This window comes from Miscanthus floridulus, chromosome 3 (genome assembly GCF_019320115.1).
Source record: "Miscanthus floridulus cultivar M001 chromosome 3, ASM1932011v1, whole genome shotgun sequence".
Lineage (NCBI taxonomy): Eukaryota > Viridiplantae > Streptophyta > Magnoliopsida > Poales > Poaceae > Miscanthus > Miscanthus floridulus.
Window position 1 is genome coordinate 141,824,379 of NC_089582.1, and position 12,608 is coordinate 141,836,986.

Genomic DNA, 12,608 nt, shown 5'->3' on the forward strand with positions numbered 1-12,608 from the left:
TCAAACACTTACTTAAAGTGCCAAAGATCATTTTATGCTAATGACCCAAGGTCATCACTCAATCCCAAATTCAAACAAAACCTAAGTCATTAAGGTTGACTATCTATTTTAATTAATTAATTAATTAAAAATTATGAAATAAATCAACCTTTTCCAAATGAGCTCCAAATTTTTGTGAAGACTCATCACATGATAACTAAGTGGAAAAACAATTTTCATAATTTTTGGATAATTATATAAGCCTAGAAAAATCATGGAATCTCATTTATTAATTAATTTGAGTAATTTTTATCATATTCAAAATGTACTGAAAAGTAACATTTAATATTTTTCCTAAATAGTTCACATCTCATAGAGGTCACACAAAAATTTTCATAATTTTTGGAGCTCTATTTATTTCTACACAAAATAAACAAATCATAGCACTATTTAATCATTTATGCAAAATAGAGAAATTCATTTTCATTAAAACGGTCACTGACAGGGTGACCCCACCGGTCAGCCCCTGCTGACCGCGGTGGAGAGACCCTCTGACCGGCGACTACCCGCCGATGGTGAGATTTTCGATGGTAAGGATTGCACCAACATGACCCCCTCAGCGCTGCGCTTCGACTAAGGGTACTGGTTGAGCATCTAGATGGCTGTAGTGACCTTACCAACGACGATGGCGGCACGGCAGTGTCCCGCCGAGATGGCGACGGCGAACTACAGCCTCATCGGCAAAACAAAAGTCTCTGGCGTACTCAGATCTACTAATGGACTTAACCGAGCACTTAATCGGTCCAACAACGCTTCACAGCACAAGCAGCGACGCGCGCAGCGGCACGCGGAGCAAAACTCACCGGCGACCCACGGTCCCATGGCTATGGTGTGGTAGAAGTAAAATAGAGCACACAGACATGATCAGTGGCTCACCCCGAAGATGATGCGTGCGAGAATGATGGCTAAGTTGAGACGGAGCTAGGTCGTCGGCGTTGGAGACGACAACGGCGGCGTGAACTCACGACAAAGCTCTGTTCTGAGGAAAGCAATGGACCAAATGATCAACGATGAAGCTCATGAACATCATGAGAGAATGAAGATAACAACAAAGTATGAAGCAAGAAGCCCATCCGAACTCCCTGTCCACGGTGGAATGGATCACGGCGTCTCCTCGCCGAAGTTGAGGAAGACGAGGTTGCGTCGGGCAAACCAGAGGGAACGAAGCTGCACAAGTGGGTGATATGGAGGCGCTAGATGATGGCGATCATGATGACATGCTTGGCTAAGGCTGGGAGGGCTCTACGGCTCCGACGTGAGCTCGTCGGAGCTGGGCAGTGCTGATGGAAAACAGAGGGAAGGGAGAGAGTGACTGGATGGTGCTCCAGAGTTATCAGGCGCGCGGAGGGCGGCGGAAGAAGGTGCGCTCGACATGTTATGGCAACATGGACACGTCGAAGCAGGAGGTGGCACTCGTGGACGCGCGTGGAAGCCGGTGGAAGCTGGCCGGCGGTGAGAGCTACCTGCTTGCACTGTTCAAGGTATTTACCGAATTGTCATTCGCTTCATTTCTCAAATTACTCTCAAATTTGTATAGAAACTCAAAAATCTCCAAAAATAAAAGTTGTTTCAAATTCAAAGTCCTACAACTTTGCTTTAATAACCATACCCAAATTCTGTATAGATTTGAAAATGCAAGTTTGAAATCAAAAGGGGACACTTTAAGAATTTATCCCCTTTCAAATTACTTCAAATTTTATATAACAACTTTGAAAACTCCAAAAACCAACTTTGTACAAATTGACAAACTCTACACTTTTCCTTTTAGGCTCAACCCCAAAATGTGCTTAGATTTTGAATTAGGTTTTCCAAGGTAGAGTTTAAATGCTGGGAATTAGGGTTTTGGAATTCAAATTTAATACTAAGGTTATGAACTTGATTCATCCATACAAGTCAACACATATAATCATAAAAGTAAACTTGTTTTAGTGAATGTATATCAAAGTTTTCACTAACACAAGAATGATGTGCAATGCATATGATGACATGGCATATTTTAGTGTTTAAAACACCAGAGGTGTTACATTCTTCTCCTTCTTTTCTTCCTTCTCATCATCATCTCGATATATATCATCGGTCATTACATCACCCAATATTTGGTTTGGTGTCATGGTATCCAAACCACTCCTCACTAGAATAGTGACCAATGTACCAAATCTCGAAGGTAAGCATCTCAAGAACTTGTGAGAGAAGTCCTTGTCTTTCACCTCTTCTTCAAGTGCTTTGAGATCATTAATAAGTACTTGAAGCCTATGGAACATCTCCGGCATACTCTCATACTCCTTCATCTTATAGCTTGTAAACTTCTTCTTGAGATTATATGCCTTTGTACCTTTCACGGCTTGAGTGCCATCAAATGACTACTCCAACTTCTTCCATGCCTCATGAACCCTCTCAATGTTTTTGATCTGATCAAATGTCCTCTCATCCAATGCATCATGAATGGCACTAAGAGCAATGTCATTGTTTTGGTGTAGCACTTCTTCGGCGACGGTGGGAGCCTCCTCATTGGCAATCTCAATCATGGTTTCCACCATTTTCCACATCTTTCTATTGATTGACTTGATGTATGTTGTCATCTTAGCCTTCCAATAAGGATAATTGGAGCCATCAAATTGAGGTGACTTCTTGGTGTTGTTGATTTGAGCCATTTTAACATTGAATACTGTTAAGCCTCAAATCACGGTGACCACAGCTCCGATACCACTTGAAACATCCTAATGGCGGGGCGGTGAATAACCTATTGAAAATTTCTACAACAACACTTAGCAAAGATGTTAGACAATTAAACGGTGAAGCGAGTGTTGCGCTAGCCTACTAAAAATGTAAACCACCTACCATAATTCTAATGACTATGATATCTAAGCACACAAAGGCTAAGTCACTACACTAAGTTAGTGTACTCTCAAAGGCTAACTAAAGAGCCACACTAACCACTAGACCCGACATAAGCTTGCTCTCAAAACTAATTACAGTAAAGAGCGAAGCAACACTAGAAATATAAATGCAAGATAGGGGATGTGATGATTATACCGCTGTGTCGAGGATAGAGCCAATCACAATATGATGGAGCCTATCAATCAATGAATACCAAGAAAACCTCGGACAAGGTGACACAAAATCTTTTACCGAGGTTCACTTGCTTGCCGGCAAACTAGTTCTCATTATGGTGATTCACTCACTTAGAGGTTCACGCGTTAATTGACATCACACGCCAAATCCGCAAGCGAGTGCCACACAACTAACACAAGATGAGAATCACACAAGCCACGAGTAATCCACTAGAATACCTTTTGGCTCTCCGTCAGGAAAAAGGTCTAGAGCCCCTTACAATCACCACGATCGGAGCCGAAGACAATCACCAACATCCGCTCGACGATCCTTGCTGCTTCAAGCCATTTAAGTGACGATAACCATCAAGAGTAATAAGCGAATCTCGACGCGAAACACGAATACCAAGTGCCTCTAGATACAAACACTCAAGCAATGCACTTGAACTCTTGGATTCACTTTCAATCTCACAAAGACGATGGATTAATAATGGAGATGAGTGGGAGGACTCTGGCTAAGCTCATAAGGTTGCTATGTCAATGCAAATGATTAGGAGGGTGAGCTTGAACCGGCCATGGGACTAAAATAAGAGCCCCCACGAAATAGGAGCCCCCACGTTATATATAAGCATCTTTCAGATAAATTTATTAGACTACTCTGCCAAAGAAGACAAAATTAAATAAATGAATTTAAATTGATATATGCAAACTCAAGAGACATTAGTGTGCTCGTGTTGAGTGGACGTGCGTGTATACGAATTGATGCTAGATGAAAGGGCATTCAAAAAAAACTCAAGAGACATGAATTAAAACTAAAAATATCTGCTATGCTAGTGATAGCGATACAATTTATGACAAGTATGTGACATAGGATGACTGGTGTTAATTATTTTCCCACACGACATGCAACTTGCACGAGGGGATCTACGTACTCAAGTTTTACTTAGAGAACAAACGGCTAAAAAAATAGAGAGGCCCAAGAACATACTCCGTCATAGCAGCATAGGAGTAGTTCTGTATATGTTGTTTGGAATCTAAATGAAAACTACGCAGATCCTACATAAACAACTTGATCAAGTGACCGATTTACAACAGCTAGATAGCCAGCCGATTGATTAGTCACTGACGTACTGCAGGATCTATGTAGTTTTCTTTAGGAGACAGCGCGCGCTGTAATCACACCACACTCCTTGCTTGACGGGATTAGCTTGAGCTGGATCACTTGGACACACTAGCTAGAAGCCTAGAACGGGTAATCCATGGGGGGTGCATCAAGCAAGCTGGCGCTCTGGACATGGTGGAAGTGGCTGTCGTCGTCGAACAGCCACGACTCGATCGCCGACAGCGGCATCTGCTGGGACGGCGGCACGGCCGGCTTCGTCTCGTACTCGAAGACGACAGGCCCACCAGCGGCAGGCGCGACGGCGGCGCCACCGTACGACACCTCCGACGCGTCCGAGGATCCGGTGGACGCGCTCTCGGCGCCGCCGGGCGTGCCCGGACTCCCGCCACGGGCGCCCTTGCGGCCGGCCCAGCCGTCCAGCATCCGCGAGATGTTCTCCGTGGTCAGGACGTACGGCCCCGCGGCGGCGGCGGCGGTAGGCGCCGACGGGGAGCACTGCGACGCGCCCGACGAGCTCGACGCCGGGCTGTCGCCGCCATCGTCGCCCATGCCCGCGCCCACGCCCACAACCGCGCCGGGCGCGTCGACGGCGGCCTGCAGCTGCGTCGGCTTGAGGTCGTCGAGAGGGGTGAGGGCCTCGCGAAGCGCGCGGCGCGCTAGGTTGATGTCCGTCTGCAGCCTCCTCTCCCACTGCCCCTTGGACGACGACGGCGGCCTGTGCGCCGGCGGCTTGGCCGCCCCGTCGCCGCCGCCGCTCTGCAGCTTGCGCTTGAGGTGCGTGTTCCAGTAGTTCTTGATGTCGTTGTCCGTCCGCTCCGGCAGGTACGACGCGATGGCCGCCCACCTACACCACACCATGCGTTGCCGTCAATAACACCATCCATGTGCGGCCACACTCCTTGTCAGCTGTAACACCATGTGCGAATGAATAAATCTCCGTCCGTACCTGTTGCCGAGGAGAGCCTGGAGGTGGATGATGAGCTTCTCCTCCTGTTCGGTGAAGTTGCCGCGCTTGATGCCCGGCCGGAGGTAGTTGGTCCACCGCAGCCGGCAGCTCTTGCTGCACCGCATCAGCCCTGCGCGCAAGAATCCGGCCGCCACCGATCAGCTCTCTCTAGCTCGCTCGAATAACACTATACTAATAATGGAATGAAGTGTGTGATGGTCTGATGGATGAGATCATCTAGCACGACATACCAGTTCTGGCCGGGACGGCGCGCCAGTTGCCGGGTCCGTGCTCCTGGATGTAGGAGACGAGGACGAGGTCCTCCTCCGGCGTCCAGGGGCCCTTCTTGACGCCCTCCTTGTCGCAGCACGGCGGCCTCACCATGCTGGTGACGAGCAAAAACAACTGGCTTTCACCTTCGCGTTAGCTTGCGGGTGATTGCTAGCTTGCTCGTGTGTGATTGATGTGAGTGAACTGTGGTGGTGGGCAACAAGCCAACAACGCACAAAAAGGCTACAGCTGCTAGCCACCGGCGCCGTACAAGAACAAGAGCGGGACCGTCAGATCACCAGAGCTCTCTCTCTGATGATCCGTGTCTTGTTGCGAGCAACCGAGCTACTACTCCTAGAAGAAGCCAGCGCGAGCGTGTTGGTAGATGGGTACTTGGTGTGGTGGCTTGAGGACAAGGGTCCAAGGGGGTGAGGCGTAGGCGTGTATATATAACGGTGGCCGCCGCGGCCGCCCGGCCGGCCAAAGCCCGAAGCACAGCGCTGACCTTGGGGCTGTCGGCTATGGCTAACCAGGTACCGTTCCACTTCATTTTGCAAAAAAAAAATTTAAGATTTTCCATCGCATCGAATCTTTAGACAAGCATTAAATATAAATAAAAAATAAAACTAATTACATAGTTTAGGCGAAATTCACGAGACGAATCTTTCAAGACTAATTAGATTATGATTGAACATTAATTACTAAATAACAACAAAAGTGCTACAGTATCATTTTCTAAAAAATTTCGCGAGCTAAACAAGGCCCAATGCAACCGGGCCGGCGAGGATGTCTAGACAGCTAGGGTACTAGCCGCAGTAAAGGTTGTATAGCTCAGGCCTTGTTTAGATTACAAGTTTTTTCACTCTTCTCTCATTACATATAAATCTTTGGACACATGCATGGAGTATTAAATATAGATAAAAAAATAACTAATTACACAATTTGATTAGTAAATTACTGAGACTAATCTTTTGAGCTTAGGTAGGCCATGATTGGACAATAATTAGTTAAATACAAATGAAAGGCACTACAGTGCCAAATACTGATTCCTAACCTCAATCTAAATCAAGGCCTTCACTTTTTTTTTTGAACTTATGTATAGCTCACTTGAAGAGTCAAATGTAGAGAGAGAAGATGAGAGTGTAGACTGCAGAGAGAAAATGCGATGAGGAGTACTCGTGTAGTAGTGTGCATTGTGCATTTACTCCTGGCTCGTGGCAAAGTCAGCCTGGTGGTGGGGAGGTACACCACAGCACAGCACAGTGCAGTGAGCAGTGGCCGCCCGGGCCTTGCCTGGCTGCCGCTAGCTATTGCCCGCCCGGCTCGCCTCGCCTTTGCCCTCGCGTCGCGATAGCCGCGTTGCATTAAACGCGCCGGGTGCGCGTGGCCGCATATGGCGTGTTGCAACGCACTTGGTTTCCATCCCGTTGGCCGTATGCGATCCCCGATCGGGGCCCGGCCCGGCTGCCGTGCACCGCTGCCGCTGCTGCTCGCTCTCCGCCTCTCTCCCGACTCTCCCCGGGCGGCCGGGCCCGTGGATTCAATGCGAGCTCCACCGGCAGCAGCAATCTCATGTGCGTGCCCCTTCAATTTCCACACACCCCTGGTGGCCAAACAAATTGCTGGGGCCGCCGAACCTCTGCACTGCGTGGGTACTCGCGGTGGTATCCAGACGAGAGACGACCCAGTCAAGGAATCGCTATTAGGGCGGTCTCAATAAAAGAAAACTAGTAATTTATATAATATAAAATACCACACTAAAAAAAGTACTGTTTTCGAATCCTATGATTTTATGAGTAATAATTATTTTTTCTTTCTCTCTCTTAACTCTATCTTCTTCCTCCAATGAAAGTACGGCACGAGCCCCTTAGAAACTGGTGGTTTCTCCTCAATGGTGATTTCATGGTTTCTTGGTGCATTGGGTTAAGAGAAGACCTGATTTCTTCATGAGGAAACTATTTCTAAGATTTTTGCTCTCTTTCTTCATTAATTACGTTATCATGTTAGCATTGTCTACGTAACAAATCATTTAATGAGGACAAAAACCATCATCAATACACTGTTAGAACTGTCCTTGCTACCGCAGACTACTTGTTGATGCAGTGACGTTTTGGTCATCCACGCTCACGACACGACGACTCATCAGGTGCAGATGCATGTGGCTGGGAGTTTCAGTACCGGTTTTCAACACACTCTATTTTGTAAACAGTATATAGAGTTCCGTCACTTTGAAACTCTCTCTGCTCATATTAAACTCTTAGTCATGTCAGTATATTTAATATCTTGGCTATCCTTTTAAAACTTCCTCTACTCCGATAAATCTCTCTCTTTATTAGTATAATAATGTTATGTCAACATATTTAATATCTATTCGTGAAACCCCTGTTGAGATGGGCTAATCGAACACTTTGATGAAGTGCTTGCTGTTCTGGTGCTAATGGCAAAGCCAGCGGAGGGGCTACGGAGAATTGGAGATGTTGATCTCCTCCTTCAACCTCCTTGCCTTTGCCTCTTTTTTCCCCATTCTGCTTCTTCTTCCCTCTCCCGTACTGCTCCTCTGCCTTCTCCCCGCAAGGCACTGTACACTGTAGGCTGGCAGGTAGAGAGTCAGATAGGCACAAGAGACAAGAGGAAATCACTCGCAGTCCTCCGGTCCTCCCCTGGTGTTTTGTTTTTGATTGATGATCGATCAGTCATCCATCGGTGACATTTTAGCCATCGACATTGAATAGTCTAGGTGCATGCATGAGCAAGCCATTGCCACGTTCCCTTGGCTTAAAAGTCATACTGAAAATACTGTTGACTAATTTGTTTTGAGAAAAAAATAATATTCATTGACTAAAAAATACGACTTATAAGCGAAATAAGAGAGCGTCGCACCTTGGCAAAAGACCCGTAACTTAACTACGTACATATACGGAGCGTCACTCGTCTTTACTTGGATTCTTGTTTTGGCTTGGTGCACTTACACCGAGTCTTGGCACAAGTTCTTTTATTTGACTTTTTTTTTATTGCAAGTTCTTTTATTTGACTTGGTATGCTACTTGTGCTCTCTTATCATAGTTCACGACAGATTCCATTTTGCGAATTCAAACAGCATTTTCTGTGTAAGTATAGCAGGGCCTCGTCTGGATCCTCGGGCTAAAAATACTTGTGTTAGCTGACTTATCGGTGAGAGCATCTTCAAAAGATTAGCTAAAAAGACCGTCGAATTTACTGATTTAGCTACTCTCTAAAATAGATTTGACAAAAAAAATACTAGAGTACTCCTACGTTGTAAAGCTAAGAAGCTAGATGGATAATGAGATAGGTTATTCAAAATTAGAGAGCGAATGAGGTGGGATATATAACTACTAAATTTAGAGAGTCATTTACAAAGTATGTTGGAAACGTTTTTCCTTTAATAATAACCAAATTTACCTTTAGAAAATGATTTAAGCTAATCTCTTGAAGATGCTCTAAGGCACTAGCTAGACTACAAGTTTACCTACTCTGTCTGTCTAGGAATGCAATTTGCATTTTAGCAAGAAAAAAATCATACAAAGTAGATTTTAACGTTTACTCTGTCCTAACAAAGAATGCAATTCTACACTAATACTAAGCCAAATGATATGAAGTTTGACAAAATTTTGGAGAAAGAGGTGGTAATTTGTCTAACAATATGTCATCGGTCGCTAAAAAATAAACACCATCCAGATGTGGTTTAAATATAAACATGTCAATGCAAGTTCTGTACGCTAAACTTGCATGTAATTTGACTAATTAATGTAAAAGAATTATAATTTTTGCTTTTTTCCATGATAAAAATATGTCTTATATTACTAGAAATTATTAGTTAGCTGAGGTCCAAACAGAACATGTGAGTGTTTAAAATCATGAAAGCTAATCTCTTACGTCAGTCTCTATGAGAGTATTTCATGTGAGTTTCATTCGCATTAAATAGGTTGTTACATAATTATTTTTAATGACATGGACAGCGTAGATGGAAACTTTCTTGGCAAGATTATCAACTATCTTTGAGGCATGACATTAAATGGTATGAAACTATAGAATGGGACTTTATATTGAGAGCGAGTGTTTCTACCAAATTTTATTGTCTTTAAAACAACGTCATGACATTAAATGCTAGAAACTATCCGCTAAAACAGTCCAAAAATAACGAAAGCCATCGTCTCTCCCACCAAATCGTGAATCCAGCTAGAGATGGTACTTATCATACGAGCGGGTCTCATCGGATTGGGAACCTACATGAATGATGGTTGAGTGTTGTGCTAAAATATAATGGGCATCATATATAATCCAAGAATCCGGGATCCATCTTCTATCAACATTCTCTTAAAATTTTAATATTTCAAGAAATTGTGTAATTATATATGGTATTTATATCATGTGACTAGATGTGTGATATAGAGATGGTAATTTCGAGCACCATAGGATCAGTGTTTGCTCGACCTGACCCTGTTCTCATCTCGAATGTGAGATAGACGGCTGCTTGGGAGCCGAACGGCGTGTTCGCTGGTTGGCTTCTGGGTTGATTTAATTTGGACTGACTGAATGCTGGTTTATTATGAGAAGAAAATACCGTTGATTGATAGAATAAGGCCATGTTTAGTTGCCTCAAATTTCAGAATTTGGCACTATGCAAAAAGAAGATTCTCCAGTCACATCAAACTTGCGGTACATGCATAGAGTACTATATGTTGACGAAATCAAAAACTAATTGCACAGTTTGGTTGTACTTTACTGAGACGAACGTTTTGAGCCTAATTAGTCAACGATTGGACAATTATTACCAAATAAAAACAAAACGTTAGTCCACGATTAGACAATTATTACCAAATAAAAACAAAACGCTACCGTAGCTACAGTAGAGCAGCAAATTCGGCGGCGCCGATTCGGTGGCCGAACTAAACGCGCTCTAAATCTGGTCGAAACAAACCAGCGAACAGGGTAAAAACCTGGTCGCCGGTTTTTGTCCGCCATCTCTGGCACCACACTGACATTTGGGTAAGGGCCTGTTTAGAATCCAAAAAAATTTGCGCAGTACCCATCATATCGAATCTTGCGGCACATGCATGGAGTACTAAATGTAGACGAAAAAAAAACTAATTACACAGTTGGTCGAGAAATCTCGAGACGAAACTTTTGAACCTAATTAGTCCTATAATTAGACACTAATTACCAAATACAAACGAAATGCTACAGTGAGCCAAAATCAAAAAAAAAATTGATCTAAACGGGGCCAAGTTTGACGGGCGGGCGCTGCTTCGTCACGTTACGTTCCCCTCGACGCAACGCAACGCAATAAAAGTGGGCTTTCCGGTGCAGCCTACCGACGATCCCTGTGAGCAGGCAGCTAAGCTAGCGTGCAGTACCACAGCCTAGCACTGTGGAGGGCACATGAATAAAGCGGCATGCAGTAGGGCAATGAATGCCTCGTGTTACCTTGGTACTTTAAGCGCCATAGATAGACCAATACGTATACTACTTGTCTCTAGTCTCTACACACACGCAGTTAGTTATTAATGTGGTGCACCAAACCGCAGGCCGGCGCCAGTGCGGTGCGGAGGGAGGAGCAGGAGACCGACGACCGACGATGGATCCACGAAACAGCAGGAGTGTTGGCATAGCACCGGCACATGCGCGAGCCGGCTGCGGCCTGCGGGCTGGCTGGCCAAGCCGTGGGTCAGTAGGTGGGTACTCTAGAAGAAGGAGAGGTCAATGCGCAGGAGTAAAGGCCATGCGACGCCAAGTCAACATGGGGTCCACTGGACAGGAGGAGTACAAGGCTCACTTGATAGCTGTATAGAGCGAGTTTAGTTCCCATCCCAAATCCAAAAAAGTGCTACAGTAGCTATCATATCGAATCTTGCGATACATGTATGGAGCATTAAATATAGACTGAAAAAAAAACTAATTGCACAGTTTGGTTGGAAATTGCGAGACGAACGTTTTGAGCCTAATTAGTCCACGATTGAACACTATTTGCCACATAAAAACGAAAGTGCTACAATAGCCCAAATTTCTAAATTTGGGCAAGTAAACACGCTCATAGACGTCCTAGAAGTAGCTTGCTTCTTGGATTGTGTCTCGGATTTTTTTTTCTTTATTGTGCCTAGAAGTATGTCTCGGATTAAATACCGATAGGATCACAAAAGCACAGAAGGATAGGACGATCGCAAATACTCGGAGTAGTGATTTCCTAGATAATGAAAAAAATCGGCATCAGCCTATTCACAAAAAGAACAGTCCCAGAAAGAATGATGCTATGAGATATATGCTGATCAAATTTTCTCAAGTATGACCAGTTTTACATAAAATATTAGCAACATTTATATCGATAAATAAATTTATTATGAAAATATATTCAGTTATTCATCTATAGTATTAATTATGCATTATAAATATTAATATTCTTTTATATATAATATAATTAGCCAATCTTAAAAATATTTGACTTCTCGGAACAGAGAGATTATATCAATATCGTGTTGACAAGACTTACATTATAGATGTTATAGTTATCATAAAATAAATTGTAATTTTAAAATTTTATAAAAAAATAAAATAAAATATAAATAGGTATGTACCATTTTCGTCCTCTTTTCATATGATTGTTTAATAGCTTTTCTCTCTTCCGTTGCAATGTTTGCCCGATAAAGGCGCCTTATATTACACTACCGGATTCAGTTTTCTTGCCGAGTGCCTTAGGCACTTGGCAAAGGCCAATATACACTCAACAAAGCCTTTGCCGAGTGTTATACTCGGTAAAGAGCGCTTGATAAACAGTTTATCGGCAAAAATCTCTTTGTCGAGTGCACTTTATCGGACACTCGGCAAAGAAAAGTCGCCGTGACGGCGAGCGCTACCGTGACGACGGCTTTGCCGAGTGTCAAGGTCAAGCACTCGGCAAAGGTCGCCGCTTTGCCGAGCACCGTTGATTCAAACACTCGGCAAAGGTGGCCACTGTGCCGAGTGCCACCGGCAAGACACTCGACAAAGATAGCCTATTTGCCGAGTGTCCTGTCAAGACACTCGGCAAACAGGAGACCTTTGCCGAGTGCCTGTCCCGTGGCACTCGGCAAAGCATGTTCCCAGGTAGTCATTTTGCCGAGTGTCATGGCCATTGCACTCGGCAAAGTGACTGAAAATAGTCTTGTTTATTTGTTTTTTATATCCC

General features: G+C 44.2%; 1 protein-coding gene across 1 annotated transcript; it reads right to left on the bottom strand.

The window, feature by feature from the left end:
• Nucleotides 1-3,869: 3,869 nt before the first annotated feature.
• LOC136547292 (myb-related protein 306-like) lies at nt 3,870-5,849 on the bottom strand. The gene is made up of 3 exons (XM_066539249.1): nt 5,410-5,849; nt 5,159-5,288; nt 3,870-5,056 (listed from the first exon to the last, which is right to left on the bottom strand). Exons 1-3 carry the CDS (start codon nt 5,540-5,542, stop codon nt 4,333-4,335), a joined length of 987 nt encoding a protein of 328 aa, XP_066395346.1. The 5' UTR covers nt 5,543-5,849; the 3' UTR covers nt 3,870-4,332.
• Nucleotides 5,850-12,608: the final 6,759 nt, after the last annotated feature.

Excerpts from the sequence above, each read along its gene's own strand:
- LOC136547292 (XM_066539249.1), bottom strand. The coding sequence starts at position 5,542 with ATGGTGAGGCCGCCGTGCTGCGACAAGGAGGGCGTCAAGAAGGGCCCC. Across the intron at positions 5,289-5,409 it reads CGCCGTCCCGGCCAGAACTG|GGCTGATGCGGTGCAGCAAG; the intron begins GTATGTCGTGCT and ends TCTTGCGCGCAG. Across the intron at positions 5,057-5,158 it reads CAGGCTCTCCTCGGCAACAG|GTGGGCGGCCATCGCGTCGT; the intron begins GTACGGACGGAG and ends GGTGTGGTGTAG.